Here is a 14218-nt window from a genome sequence, read left to right on the forward strand (position 1 = left end):
CCCGCTCTCTGGCTGCTCGCTACCACAATTCGAAGCATGCCACGAGGACGAGGAACGGCCTGACTGTTGCCCTTCCTCACGGCTGCTCGGGCTGGTACCTGCATGCAAGAACATGGGGTCCCGAACTCAATGTACACCAATTTATTAGCGCCACGTTGTGCGGCAGAACTTCGAGCGGACGTCCAGAATTTCCCTGAGCCGTTCTCCGGCAGACAGATGCAGGAGTTCCACCGTAGGAGATAGCAGTACTGCAGAGAGAAGATATACGATGCTTGCGGAGGGGCTGTAGAAAACGTCTGTGCTGCACTTTTCTGTATGCAGTCCAGATGCAGGTGCTGATAGCGCTCATTACTATGCTTGGAGGCACTTCAATTTCGGCCTGCACACATGTATTGTACATTTCTCAATGCGGTCCGATCGATTGCATAGTCTGTCGAATTAATGCCAGTGCTGAGGCCACTTCCTATGCTGCCGTCGTTGCGACTCGAGACCGCCACCTTGAGGCCTCAGGCATCCACGCTAGTTAGCACTAGTTGAACTTTGGCGATCCCAGTCAACTCGGCTGGCATTTTGGAACGACAACTCGACATCACGATTTCAATCTTGAAGGCGCGACCATCGAAAGCTTGCGCCACGGTAATGCAGCATGCCTCCGAGGGCGAAGAAGGCTGCAGGGCCAACGGCGGTCAATAGCAGCGCTTCCAAGGTATCTCCGCCACCCGTTGCGATGTACAGAAAAAAGAGGCCAAGCTGACTGTGCATGTGAAGCCAGCCGCGCCCAAAGCTCCACCGAAGAAGAAACCAACGACTGCTGCAGCTCCGAAGACCACAGATGAAGGCCAAGCTGCGCCAGCATCGACTGCCGCGCCGAGCTCGAGGGCGTCAGCTAATCGCCCTGCGAAGAAACATGCAGCTGCAGATGACCTCGATGCCTTATTGCGGCCGTTCTACTACACCAAGTCCTTGACTGATCCGATCAACACCGCTCGAGACAAATGGAACCTTCTGCCCGCATTCCTGCGGGTCAAGGGGCTCATCAAGCAACACACAGATTCATTCGATTATTTCATCGATGTTGAGCTGAAGAAGATCATCAAGGCCAATGAGCAGATCATTTCAGACAATCCCAAAAAATGGATCAAATTCACCGACATCCGCGTAGGAAAGCCATGTCGTGTCGAGGATGCACGTGCCGGCTATGTGCAGACCGAGGTCACACCCAACGAGTGTCGATTACGAGACATGACCTACTCTGCACCCATCTATGCCGACTTTGTTTACCCCCGACAGTCTGGTAATGTTCGCAAAACGGATGTCCTCATCGGACGCGTTCCGATGATGCTACGGAGCTCGAGATGTGTGCTCAACGGTCGATCTGAGGCCGAAATGTCGTGGCTGAACGAATGTGCGGTCGACCCAGGTGGATATTTCATTGTTCGCGGGCAAGAAAAGGTTATCCTGGTGCAAGAACAGTTGAGCAAAAACCGAGTGATTGTGGAATCATTCAAGGGTGTGATCCAGGCTTCGGTTACCAGTCACACCGCTAACATCAAGACGAAGACTTATGTGTTGCTCAAGAAAGGTCATCTTTACCTGAAACACAACTCTCTAACTGAGGACATTCCGGTCGCGATCATGATGCGTGCTATGGGCGTGCAATCTGACCACGAGATCTTACTCCTCGCTGCCGGAAACGATGCCCAGTATCAGGACGAATTCGCACCCAATCTCGAATTGGCCGCTTTGGAAGGAGTATTTACTCAAGAACAGGCGTTGGACTACATTGCTAGCAGACTCAAGCCAGATCGATTTGGGAACAGAAACAAAACCGACAAGACACCGAAACAGCAAGCGCTCGAAAAGATCGCCGGTACCATCATTCCTCATGTAGAGGTCGAGGGCTTGAATTTCCGTCCGAAAGCCCTGTATGTGGCACACATGACGAGGCGAGTTCTCATGGCGATGAACGATCCCAAGCTGGTCGACGACCGCGATTACGTGGGAAACAAGCGCCTGGAATTGGCTGGTCAGATGCTGGCGCTCCTTTTTGAGGATCTGTTCAAGGACTGCATGCGTCAAATCAAGAGCACAATGGACAAAGTGCTTAAGAAGCAAAATCCAACAGCAGAATTTGACCCCGTTAGGATCGTGGAGCAGATTGAGTCTCGAATCACAAGCGGAATGGAGCGTGCGATCTCTACCGGAAACTGGACATTGAAGCGATTCCGCATGGACCGCGCTGGAGTTACGCACGTTCTCAGCAGACTGAGTTATATCAGTGCCTTGGGCATGATGACTCGTATATCGTCACAATTTGAGAAGACTCGAAAGGTCTCTGGTCCGCGTGCGCTTCAGCCTTCACAGTTTGGCATGCTGTGCACTTCGGACACACCCGAAGGAGAAGCATGTGGTCTCGTCAAGAATTTGGCACTCATGACACATATCACAACTGCAGATGATGAAGGACCCGTACGAAAGATGATGTATGTCCTGGGAGCAGAAGATGTCACATCTGCGTCCGGGACGGAGATCTACGGCGCTGGCGCATACATCATTTTCATCAACGGCACACCAGCTGCACTAACCAGACAGCCGAAGCAATTCCTGCTGGGCTTCCGGAAGTTCAGACGTATGGGTCGTATATCTGAGTTCGTCAGTATCTTCATCAATCACCATCACAACGGCGTGCACATTGCCACCGACGAAGGCCGTGTATGCCGTCCGCTGATCGTGGTCGAAAAGGCCAAGTCAAAGGTCACAACACGCTTTCTGGAATCATTACGGAAAGGAACCATGGACTTTGACGATGCTCTGTCCCGTGGTATAGTGGAATACCTCGATGTCAACGAAGAGAACGACTCGAACATTGCCGTCTACGAGAAGGACATCACCCACGAGCATACCCATTTGGAGATCGAGCCCTTTACCATCCTTGGTGCGGTTGCAGGCTTGATTCCATACCCTCATCACAACCAATCGCCCAGAAACACCTATCAGGTGAGTTGCCCTTCCTCTCATGTTATTGCACCAATAATTCGCTGGACTTTTTCCCATCGTTGCCTTCCAGCCTTGGTCGGTCGCGGAAGCATTGCACGCGATTTAATGCTTCGCGCCATGAAAATGGCATGACTTACATACTGACATTTCACAGTGTGCTATGGGTAAGCAAGCCATTGGTGCCATTGCTTATAATCAATTCACACGAATTGACACCTTGCTTTACCTGATGGTATACCCTCAGAAGCCCATGTGCACGACGAGAACCATCGAACTGGTCAAATATGACAAGCTTCCTGCTGGGCAGAATGCAGTCGTGGCAGTCATGTCGTATTCAGGTTACGATATTGAGGATGCCCTCGTTTTGAACAAAGCCTCCTGTGACCGGGGCTTCGGACGCTGTCAAGTATTCAAGAAAGTCAGCATGCCACTCAAAGCTTATCAGAACAATTTCCAGGACCGTCTAGCGGATCGCGACCCGAACAATCCTCGTCACCGCAAGATCGGCAAAGATGGCCTGGTCGAAGTCGGCTCAGAGCTCGAAAACGGCGACTTTTACATGCTCAAAGAATCACCAATGAACCAAGTCACAATGGTCGACCGCAGCCAACAACGATGGTCGCCAGCCTACATGTCCTACAAACTGCCCGACCCTTGCTACGCCGACAAAGTGGTCATCACCGCCAACGAAGCAAACACCACAATCCTCAAAATCCAAACCCGCCAAACCCGCCGCCCAGAAATCGGCGACAAATTCTCCTCTCGCCACGGGCAAAAAGGTGTCGTGGGTCTCCTCGCTGAACAAGCCGACATGCCCTTCTCAGACCAGGGTGTCGTCCCAGACATTATCATGAACCCCCACGGTTTCCCCTCTCGTATGACAGTCGGTAAAATGCTCGAGCTCGTCTCCGGAAAAGCAGGCGTCCTAGCTGGAAAACAAGAATATGGCACACCTTTCGGCGGCAGCAAAGTCGAAGACATGGGCGCTGTTCTCATCAAGCACGGTTTCTCCTACTCTGGAAAGGATACCTTGACTTCCGGCATCACAGGCGAATCCCTCCCTTTCTACGTCTTCTTCGGTCCAATTTACTACCAAAAGCTGAAGCACATGGTGCAAGATAAGATGCACTCGCGATCGACCGGTCCTCGAGCCATTTTAACGCGTCAGCCAACCGAAGGTCGTTCGAGACAAGGAGGTCTGCGTTTGGGAGAAATGGAGCGTGATTGCCTGATCGCGTACGGAGCGAGTCAACTGCTACTGGAGAGATTGATGATTTCTTCGGATGCTCACGAGGTTGATGTGTGTCAGAATTGTGGCATGATGGGATACAATAACTGGTGTCAGAGCTGCACGAGTAGTCGTTCCGTGGTGAGGATGACGATGCCGTATGCCGCGAAGCTGCTGATTCAGGAGTTGATGAGTATGAACGTGAAGGCGAGCTTGCAGCTTGCTGATGAATTCCCGCGCGAGGAATAGCTGGTGCGTTCGCCATAGGAGAGGAAGGCAGTCGGCATGAACACAGTTCCCGGGTAGCAGAAGCTGAGTTGGACTTGAATAGAGACTCAAGTACTGTAGAATATGCATAGCTCGTCTGCACAGCAATGCACCGACTTCATCACGTAACAGTGTCTTTTACATCATCCTATTTGACACGTTCTTCACCCAACTTTCGATCGACTCCAGCGCCCCGCATACTCAATGGAGCGAAAGGATGAGCAAAACCTGCTACTAGAAAGCCGCCTGACCTTCCGACTCTCCATTCAAGGTGCGAAGGGCCTGCTCTGCGAGTTCGCTTCTCAATCCAGCCACTTCGAGCTCCCTCTGTCCCTTGTCCCAATCTCGCATGCTTCGACGATTGCGCAGCTCTTTCTCCTCAAGCTGTCGTCTCAGCTTCTCAGCCTCTTCTTCAAGTTTCTTAAGTTTCGACCTGTCAACAATGGATTCAGCGCGTTGGCCACCTTCAATGATCTTTGGAAGCTCTGCAATGGCAGGATGGACCCGATTTGCTGCAGGAGCGGTGATCATGCCAGTTTCGTTTGGTCGACGAGCGCCTTTAGGGCCGGTCGGAACGTCAGACATGATCGCATCGCTATTTCCAGTGCCATTGGCTACGCTGCCGAAGCGTTGTGTGCGTGGATATGGGTTGGTGGAACTCACACTCGATTGTCGGGGGAAGGCAGGCGCCTGGCCTCCGGAAAAGGAGCTCCTAGGTCCAGATGGAGGTTGACCACTTGGCACAGCCGCTGCGGGTCCAGTTGGAGGGCTGAAAACCTGCTCAGATACGCTGCGAGGTGCAACATGACCAGCTTCACCTCCTCCCCTGCTAAAGCCAACGTCTCCTCCGCCTCGAGCAAACCCTGCATCTGCACCGCCGCGACCAAACCCGCCTCCACGAGCTCCTCGGAAACTGCCGCCAAATCCTCCACGCCCTCTTGGGGCGAAATCACCTCCACCAAAGCCGCCTCTCCCTCGCGGCGCAAAGTCACCCCTAACAGCTGGTGCTCCACGCGGGCCCGATGGTGGTCCGGCTGCGGCACGAGGTCCAGAGGGGGCGCCGACAGTAGCAGAAGGTCCAGTAGGAGGCGCCATCGTCGCGGGCGTGCGTTGGCTACTAGGCCCAGTGGGAGGGGCTCGAGTGGGGAGCGAAGACTCATCATCGCGACGTGGTTCTCTCGGAGGTGGGATGTCGCGCTCTCTCTCGTAGGCGCGGTCGGAGTATTCGAGATCTCTAGTCTGAGGAGTGTGGTGCCCTCGTGGAGGCTCGTGGTCGGACGCACGATAAGGTTCTCGCGTATCATACGGATCGAGAGGAGAGGCCCTGTTGATTGGTGCCCTTTCCTCATTCGGAAGGTGGCTTAACCTGCTGGGATGGATCGGAGGAGGGGAGGACCTCCGTGAAGTGGTTCCAGAGTTGACACCGGGGTCATCGCGGTAAGCATGGTCTTGACGAGGAGCGGGCGAACGCTGCGGCCGTCGCCAGTTATCGACAGTCCTAGGATCAACACCCCTCTCGTTCCTTGCGAGCGGCGATCGAGAGCGTAGCCTATAGTCTCTCGTGGCACCCCTCACACTAGGCGAATACCCTCTGCGATCTCGAGGATCCGGCGAGTACCTCCTTCGCGGAGGACTAGCAGCCCGAGATGGTGGATAGTCATCGTAACGAGGTCGCACGGGGCTTGCTAAGCGTTCACGCTTCATAGGCGGAGGCGATCGCCGACCTCTACTAGAAATGGGCGATGGATCTCTTGCTCTCTTCAATGGCAGCGGGCTGCGATCTCGATAGCGTGGCAGCGGCGACCGGCCAGGAGCGACGTAAGGTCTAGTGTCTCGCTCGTCTCTGTAATCGCGCGCATCTCTGTAGTCTCGGTCGTCTCTTGCAGGCTCTCTCCGAAACAAGTCATCTCTCGGCAAGTCTTCTCTTCTTGCAGGCAACGGCGATCGTGGCCGACCTCGATAGCTGTCTCCGCCGCGCGGCACTCGGTCATCACGGAAACGGGCTGGCGAGGGCGATCGACGGCGATAGGTGTCGTCTCGTCGCGGAGGAAGGCGGTCGTCATCTCGGCGGGCAGGTACTCGGTCGTCATCTCTTCGCAACGGCAGGCGGTCATCGTCTCGCCTCGGCGGAGGACTGCGGCTGCGACCTCGAGGTGCGCGGTAGGTGTCTGCTTTGTAGGAGTCGTGATAGTCGTTGCGTCGCGGCGGTGATCGAGCGCGGTAGCTGTCTCCGCCCAGTCGAGAGGGCGGCGTGCGTTCGCGGACATTGCCAGGACGATAGGATTGCCCTCGCCCAGTGCCATACTGGTCCTCAGGCGGAATGTCTGCGCGTCTGTACATTGCGCGTCAGCTGTGCAATGCGCATATGTCTGTAGTCGTTGTTCCCTCCAAGTTGTGATGCTGCAAACAACGAGATTGGCATCAGGAGACGCGTTCCTGTGCGCAGTCGCAGGCGGTGTGCAGAGATTGTTCGGCCAATTCAATTCGCTCACACTACTCACCTCCTGTCACGGTCCATGACTGCAGCGACAAGCGATAGAACTGTCGGCAAAAGATGCAGTGAATGAGGCTGATGCTGCTGGCAACTGAAGCTCTCGCCAAATCTTAACCCCAAAGCAAAGTCAGCAGTCGGGATGCCGCGCCAAGACCTCCCCAGCTCCGACGCATCACGGACTTTGGGCCATCAGACTCCCGTTGAGAAGTATTCCATATCGATTTCGTAGTCATTCGCAGTGATTTCGGTTGTTTCGATGCTCCCACAATCGTCCAACGCTCGTGCTATGCTCACTGCTGTCTCTTTCATCCTGTTCAGCCGTCGCCCCTCCACTGAATACTTATAATGCCACGCCAAGTACCACTTTTTCTACCCTGCGTGAAGTCCTCCTGGCTTTGCTTTTCAACATCATATACAGTTCCACCCCTGCTGAATCGAGTGTCCGCTGATCGGCGTGTGCTCTCCTTGTTCAAATTCTCTCTTCGCCTGCGCAGTATTACCGCCCTCTGCCTCTCTGTGCTCGCTCCTTCTCCCGCTTCTGCCTCTTTGCACTCTCCTCCGCCACAAGCCCGCTCAAATCTTCCCCAGCGGCTCCACCCTGCCATCCACTCTGTTCCGCCCTCTGAGCCTCGTACATCTTCTGCAGGTCCTCCTTGCTCATTTTGCCATCTCTGACCAGTGCTTCCATGTCCATGGACACATCTACGTCACCAGCCTTTCTCTTATTGCCGCGTTGCTCCTGTCCAAGCACTGGTACGTTGGATGGAGGACCTGACTTACCGGAAAGATCATACGCACGTTCTCCCCCAAAGAATCCTTCCGCGCGAATGGATCGCTCGTTCAATACAGTCCCAGCCGACCGCGGATGGCTCGATGCCTCTGTTTCTGTACCGAATCGCTGCTTGCGTAATGTCACATCGTCAACGCCCCGTGGGAAGTCGGTAGGCACTGTGCTTGTAAAGCCGCCCGGAGTTTCCGTGCCACCGAACGGTGTTTCGAGACCCGTGCGCGTACCAGACTCGTCCTCGTTCTCATCTTCCTCCTCATCGTCTTCGTCCTCTTCTTCTTCTTCCTCTTCATCGTCAGCTGGCGGCTGCAGCTCACCCCACAACGACTTGTCCACTGGCTCCACGGCTCCGCCAGCTTTGTCCTTGTCCTCCTTCAGTTCTGAAAGCCCAAACACATCGCCTCCGAACAATGGCCGGTTCTCGTCATCGACCGGCGGCTTTCCGTATCCTCCTGGATGAAAGCCCCACGACGCTCCTGGAGGCGGTGGCGCATTGAGTCCGGCGATCTTTAGCGCGGGATACGAAGGCGGTGGTCCGATCTTCTGCTGATTTATGAGCCACGGCGGCGGTGAAGCAGGCGGCATGTTCAGTGCTTCCTTGAGCTCTTCGCTGAGCTCTCCGGGCCGCAGATGCCTCAAGTTCGTCTCGAACTCTTTTCCCTCGTAATACACCTCGCCGTATCGCGTGAGTGACGGCTTCGTCTGTCTTCGGAAGAACGCTTCGTAGAGTTTCTGGTAATCAATATCGAGCTTGCCCGTTTTTCCAGACACCCGCTCTCTCGCCTTTTGCTTTAGCGTTGCCTCTGCCTGCTTCTCCAAGACCGCGTCGCGCATTTCCGAGATGCCGGTCTCCGCAATGAATTTTGGCAGCGCAAAACCCGCCTTTTCGATACCTCGCTTGCTGCTCAGGTACTCCCTCTTCAAACTCCAGTGTGATGGGACAGGTACGACGTTCCGGGCACTCTTGATGTTGACGAGTAATCGCGGATCTTGTGCTGATGTGTCGGTCCACTCCACGATTTCCGGCTTCCGCACAATTGCTTTCAGCTCAGCAATACTCAGCTTGTTAGCAGCTTTCCGCGCTTTCTTTGATAATCGCTGCTTCGTCTCCTCTTCCTCGTCTTCATCTTGGATATTGTCATCGTCATCATAAAAGACTTCTGGCTTTTCTGGCTCTTTCAGCGCCGGATCCTCCTTATTCTCCTCTTTGAACTTTGCAAAGATGTCGGCGAATTGCGAGTACAGCGGGTCGTCGATTGGGAGATCATCCTGCGGCTCAATCGCTGGCACATTTTGTATCGGATCATCGTCAGCGGGGGCTACCGGCTGTGCGGGCTCGGTGGTCTCTGAGCGGCCAGCAAGCTCTGCATCTGCTGCGGGCGCTGGGGTTTCCGAAACCTGCGCTTCCGTCAATACGCTGCTCCTCGTGCCTTTCAGAGCTTTACTGACCTCGCGCTTCTGCTGCTTCTTCTTCGCTCGTCGCTGCTCATTTTTGGTTGGCTTGCGCGCCTTGGTTGCAGGTTGGCTTTCGACTATCACGCCGGGCATGATGGCCTACCTTGACTGACTCCTGTGATGCGCCCCGTCAATGTGCCCTTGTGCAACTGAGCCGGAGTCAAGAACCGAGCTCGACGAATGCGAAGGTGGTAGATGGCGCGTAATGAGGTGTATCGAGGTGACGTGCGACGTTGGATGTTCGACGAAGTGTCTGCCCGCGTCGCTGGAAAGCGCCAAGCATTCGCAAAGGGTTCTCGCTCTCACCTCGATCAACTACAATACATGTACGTTCACGATAGCACACCGCAAGATGTCCTCATGCTGCTGGAGCCGTTGCTCAATTTAGTGTGGAAGCATGCAACGCTGAAAATCGAGTATATCGCGTTCCAAATAGGTTGCGCAAGTAGTTGCTCCATGCATTTGACACCCTTACTATTACTTTCCTCTACCGCTAGCCATCATCAATGGTTACGTACTGATCAGGATCGCAGCTTCTTCCGGTCAATCTGCTTTATCATTGTGGCTGCAGGTCCTCAGGGCGGCCGCAGCCATCATGTTACATAGATGGAGCGGATGCCCAGTCCAGCTGCGTGCTTCTCCCTGCAGTCGTGGACGCCTGCTGTTAGCATGTCTTCGTCACCTTCATACCCGATGCAGCACGCTCGTCGACAGTATCCCTCAAAGCGTACAACATACGAAGCGGCATTGGACAGCCGGCCGAGAAACGATGGTCGAGGAGGATCCGATTTGAAGTAAGGTCATTGCCAATGCTAGAAGGTTACCAAAGCGACTATGGCGTTTCGTAGCCATCATAGAATGAAATCTTTGATCTCGAGTATGCTTCTTGCAACTTGTGTATTGAGCATGTGCTGCCACGGGAAGCTCAGATCTTGTGTTCGCTGCTCTGCAAATTGGCACAGGCTCGATCGACTGAAACGATACTGTATGTTGGCTTGCATTCACTGCGGTCTGAAACGCGTTGCTGACGATCTGGTCTGAGCAATAGCACGGGAACATTGCAAACATGAACGGAGTCAACACGATTGACTAGGCCACCATGGGGATTGAAGGAACGAAGCTTGGCACAAAACAAAAGTTCCGTGATCGGCTACCGACCCATTGCCGGGAGATATAGGCAATAGTCTTGACATATTTGCAACACCTTGATGGAATCAAACATTCAAGTTCTTCAAGCAGCGTCGTTTCTCTTTCACATTCGACGACTATTCTCTTTGACTTGGCTAGCTTGCTGACCGAAACTCTGCAGCTCATCACCGCTTCATATGCCAAGTTACCTCGCGGCATGCCCATGCAGCGAGCAAGCCGTGTGCAGAATCATAAGTGCATACGGCTTGCTCATGAAATTCTCGTTAAAACGCCATCCGATTGACCTTTTGACCCGCCTAACACTATTTCATATCCCCAGCCTGCTCTGGCTGATGCATCGAATTCACTCATCTGAATGCCGGTCAAGGTCGTCAATCCAGGAAGGCCGTGGGTTCGTTAAGGTATGTCATGCAAGACAGGTTGCTCCGGGCCACAAACTCGTTGAATCGCTTAGTTGGGGCAGGCAGACTGGACGTGACCTGGCTGCTTGCAGCGGTAGCAGGTACGCTCGCCACCAGACTGCTCGGATGGGCAGTCACGCGAAAGGTGACCGACTTCGCCGCCTGCAAGAATTAGCTGATGTAGTGCTGCTGGTGAATCATCACATCACTTACAGTTGTAGCACTTCTGGCCTTGGACACAGTCTCTGCTCAAGTGGCCGTAGCCGCCGCAGGTGTAGCAGGTCTGGCCACCCTGTCCGCCACCGAAACCTCCACGGCCACCGCCGAAGCCTCCGCGGCCGCCACCGTAGCCGCCACCGTAGCCGTTGCCGCCGCCGAAGCCACCCTCGGTGCAGTTACGAGCAATGTGGCCGACCTTGCCGCACTACAGGGAGATTAGCGGATCGCTGCCGGACCATGGGAATGGTGTTGTGAGAGCCTACCTTGTAGCACTCCTGGTCGCCTCCACCGAAGCCTCCCTGGCGAGGGGCAGCGTTTGGGCATTCGCGGCTCATGTGTCCAGTCTCGCCGCACGAGTAGCAGGCCTTGGATATGTCAGCAAGACGTTCGAGACCTGGTCGATGTTACACACCTTGTCCTTAGCAGGCTCAGTGCAGTCGCGCGACAGATGGCCTTGACCGCCGCAGTTGTAGCAGGTCTAGAGCTTTGTCAATAAAATCATCCGCAGGAGATGGGATCGTTTGGCATACTGGGTTGCCCTTGTTTGGGCACTCGCGGGCCTGGTGAGACGCATCGCCGCCTGTGCAAAAAGTCAGCACCAAATTTCGAGGCTTGGCGTTCGAAGGTGACGAAAGCATTTGGGTGGAAATGTTTCGAACGCGCAGAGAGGTAGGTCAGGAGCGCGAGAATGATGCAGCCGAACGATGGCAGTCACTTGGTGGATTGCGACCGTGTCCAATGGCCGGAAAATGGTGGTGCACCTACAGTTGTAGCACGCGCGGCCACCGCCTGGTGCAGCTCCGAATGAGTTCATGTTGGATGTGCTTCTGTTGTGATTGTTGTGCGGTACTTGCGAAGAAGTGTCTCGTTGACGTCTGTCGAAGGATGTCGATGAACTGAAGGTGGTTGTGAGTTGGAAGAAAGGTCACAGGTCAAATTCAGAGCGAGGGTTCAAGTTTTTGGTGCACTGGCCCACATCCAGCAAGCGAGACGAGAAGCGGTACGCGGCTGAGGCAAATGCTGCATTGATGATCACTTCGAATCCACTGTTGCGAGGCTACAGCTGGCCGCAACTTCACGGCTTCCGGAGGTTAGTCTGCCTGCGTACAAAGATTACTTGAAGCTCGCATGAGCTCGTTACTCTGAAACTGGTGCATTTCTGATCAGCCGAAGGTTTCGGCCCGTGGCTGCCGATCGCGTGGCGATCTACAATGGGGCACGTCCTCAGTTCCAGGCCAGAAGCTGGCAGGAATGCTACCTACTAGACTTTGCAAGCACAAGGGCGACCACTCCTTCTGCGCTGAGTGTTGTCATATCACATCAATTCTATTCTGTATACCGCACATTACGTGAAATCATAGACCACGAGTGCCTGTCCTTGGCTGTACTCTTTCAAGACTACCACGCTCTCTTCGTCAAAGCCTATCCAACCGCGAGACATGGTAATTTCGTCGGCTTCTTCTGACCCATCTCCACAGTCACTTGTGCCACTGACTGGCCGCACATTTTCCTGCCCTCTCACATGACGTGAAGCGCTAGGTCCCGCGCTTACTTTGACGCTCAGGTTACCATTTGCAAGTCGTTTACGAGCCGTGGACGAAGTGAAGCCTCCTTCGAGCTCCCAAAGACGTATTTCATCGCCCCGCCTGCTGATTGAGACCGCCTTGCCGCGAGATGCCACATGAACCCCAGACACGGCAGACGTGTGGCCCCATAATCTAGAGCCTGCACTGATTGAGAGCGATTCTGCCGTAGACGTCACAAGGTAGAGCGTCAAAGTGTTGTCCGGATGGGACACCAAGAGGTATGGATGAGAGTACGAAAGTGTGAGCGGCTTGGAGTGTATATGCCTCAGCTCTGCAGCATTTGGCGCGGCTGTAGTTCCAGAACTTGACAGACCCAGATGAGAGAGCATGGGCCGACTGGAGAAGGCCAGGGGGCGGTAGTGTTGATCGATGGCCGAGGCAACACGCGAACTGAGGAGGCCTCCCTTTTTGCTCACGTTAACTTCCTGCAGACCGACCGTCCAGCCTGAAAGATAAGTTGGCAGCGCGTATGCCACGCATATAGTCACTGCTGTTGACTGCTGTCTGAGTTGAACTGATAGTGGCGGCCACACAGACTGCGACCGCAAGGAATGTAATAGTATGGGAGCCCTTGGTACTCTGTTGTGCTTTTCTTCCGTTTCAGGTGACACAGCAGATGACTGGTCGACTCTGTGTCCGCGAAAGCGATAAAGCGACAGGAGTTGCGTCGCGGTCATGGTGACCACGTATGGCCAGGACATCGCCGTTGCTGTGATGACCCCGGCTGAAGAAGGCTCATGAGTGTAAAGAGAGCTGAACCGTCGTGTGGAGTGATGAAATGCATATAAGCCGAAAGATCCATCTTCAAAGCCTATCGTGAGGCGGGTGATGTCCGTAGTTGCACCATCCTGTTGAACAGCAAGGGACGTAGGTGGACTCGGAGCGCGGAGTCGCATCTGTGCAAAGCCTTCACTGCCGAGGCCACCACTAGCCCATGCTCGCAACCCATCGTCTTTGTCCACCATGTAGATCACTCCCTCGGCCATTTGCACCAGTATGGGGGGAACAGATGGTCGCTCCGCTATAGCAATCTCGTTGACAGCGCAACTGCCCTTGGCCCAGTTATGGCGCAGCCTGTACTGTCTCCTCCAGTCTGTTGCACCACCGCGTTTCACGAGATGATCATCATCTAGCCATCGCGATGCCTTGGAAGCGAAGTGGAGGCTATCGTCAACTATCCCAAGCTCTTTCAATCCTGGTAACTTGCTCGCTCGCGGCCGAACGAATCGAATGTAATAGTGCGACTTCCATAGCTGTCCGTCGCCAGCCAACTTTTGGTACTTTCGAGATAGCCTGAATGGTCAATACTTATTGTTGCGAAGACGGTTGTATCTGCATCAGGTCGCTCACCTTTGGCATGTTGCAAGATGGGGCACGGGAAGGAATGAGAACACTTTCAAGAGCAGCTCATCACTGAGAGATGACAAGCGGTCTGTGGTAGACGACCGTTGTCTTTTGCAAGCTTGCTGTTGCAGCTCTGGCTCCTCCTCCCGCGCCCGTTTCGCCATGAAGAAGTGGTCCAAACGAAGGTGATGTATCTCGATGGTTGCGGCGATCTTGCCCCATGTCTTGGCACAGATGGAGTGGCGTAATTCGGCAGGGATTCGCGTGTTCCGTCCCGTTTCCAGGCGCGTC

General features: G+C 54.4%; 5 protein-coding genes across 5 annotated transcripts; 1 reads left to right on the forward strand and 4 right to left on the reverse strand.

Moving 5' to 3' along the window:
- Window positions 1–646: 646 nt before the first annotated feature.
- CKM354_000044600 (DNA-directed RNA polymerase III core subunit RET1) lies at window positions 647–4474 on the forward strand (the record flags this gene model as incomplete). The annotated part of the gene is made up of 3 exons (XM_044795534.1): window positions 647–706; window positions 769–2997; window positions 3152–4474. 3 exons carry the CDS (start codon window positions 647–649, stop codon window positions 4472–4474), a joined length of 3612 nt encoding a protein of 1203 aa, XP_044651469.1.
- Window positions 4475–4726: 252 nt separating this feature from the next.
- CKM354_000044700 (uncharacterized protein) lies at window positions 4727–7010 on the reverse strand (the record flags this gene model as incomplete). The annotated part of the gene is made up of 2 exons (XM_044795535.1): window positions 4727–6824; window positions 6994–7010. The coding sequence occupies 2 exons, from the start codon at window positions 7008–7010 to the stop codon at window positions 4727–4729; spliced, it is 2115 nt and encodes a 704-aa protein (XP_044651470.1).
- A 472-nt stretch (window positions 7011–7482) lies between these two features.
- Window positions 7483–9321, reverse strand: CKM354_000044800 (U2 snRNP complex subunit CUS1; the record flags this gene model as incomplete). The annotated part of the gene is made up of 2 exons (XM_044795536.1): window positions 7483–9171; window positions 9223–9321. The coding sequence occupies 2 exons, from the start codon at window positions 9319–9321 to the stop codon at window positions 7483–7485; spliced, it is 1788 nt and encodes a 595-aa protein (XP_044651471.1).
- A 1506-nt stretch (window positions 9322–10827) lies between these two features.
- CKM354_000044900 (uncharacterized protein) lies at window positions 10828–11811 on the reverse strand (the record flags this gene model as incomplete). The annotated part of the gene is made up of 6 exons (XM_044795537.1): window positions 10828–10940; window positions 10992–11202; window positions 11261–11362; window positions 11410–11475; window positions 11528–11577; window positions 11763–11811. 6 exons carry the CDS (start codon window positions 11809–11811, stop codon window positions 10828–10830), a joined length of 591 nt encoding a protein of 196 aa, XP_044651472.1.
- Window positions 11812–12342: 531 nt separating this feature from the next.
- Window positions 12343–14091, reverse strand: CKM354_000045000 (uncharacterized protein; the record flags this gene model as incomplete). The annotated part of the gene is made up of 2 exons (XM_044795538.1): window positions 12343–13876; window positions 13934–14091. 2 exons carry the CDS (start codon window positions 14089–14091, stop codon window positions 12343–12345), a joined length of 1692 nt encoding a protein of 563 aa, XP_044651473.1.
- Between the last annotated feature and the right edge of the window lie 127 nt (window positions 14092–14218).

The sequence above is a fragment of the Cercospora kikuchii genome, assembly GCF_019650295.1.
Source record: "Cercospora kikuchii DNA, contig_00001, whole genome shotgun sequence".
NCBI classification, from domain to species: domain Eukaryota; kingdom Fungi; phylum Ascomycota; class Dothideomycetes; order Mycosphaerellales; family Mycosphaerellaceae; genus Cercospora; species Cercospora kikuchii.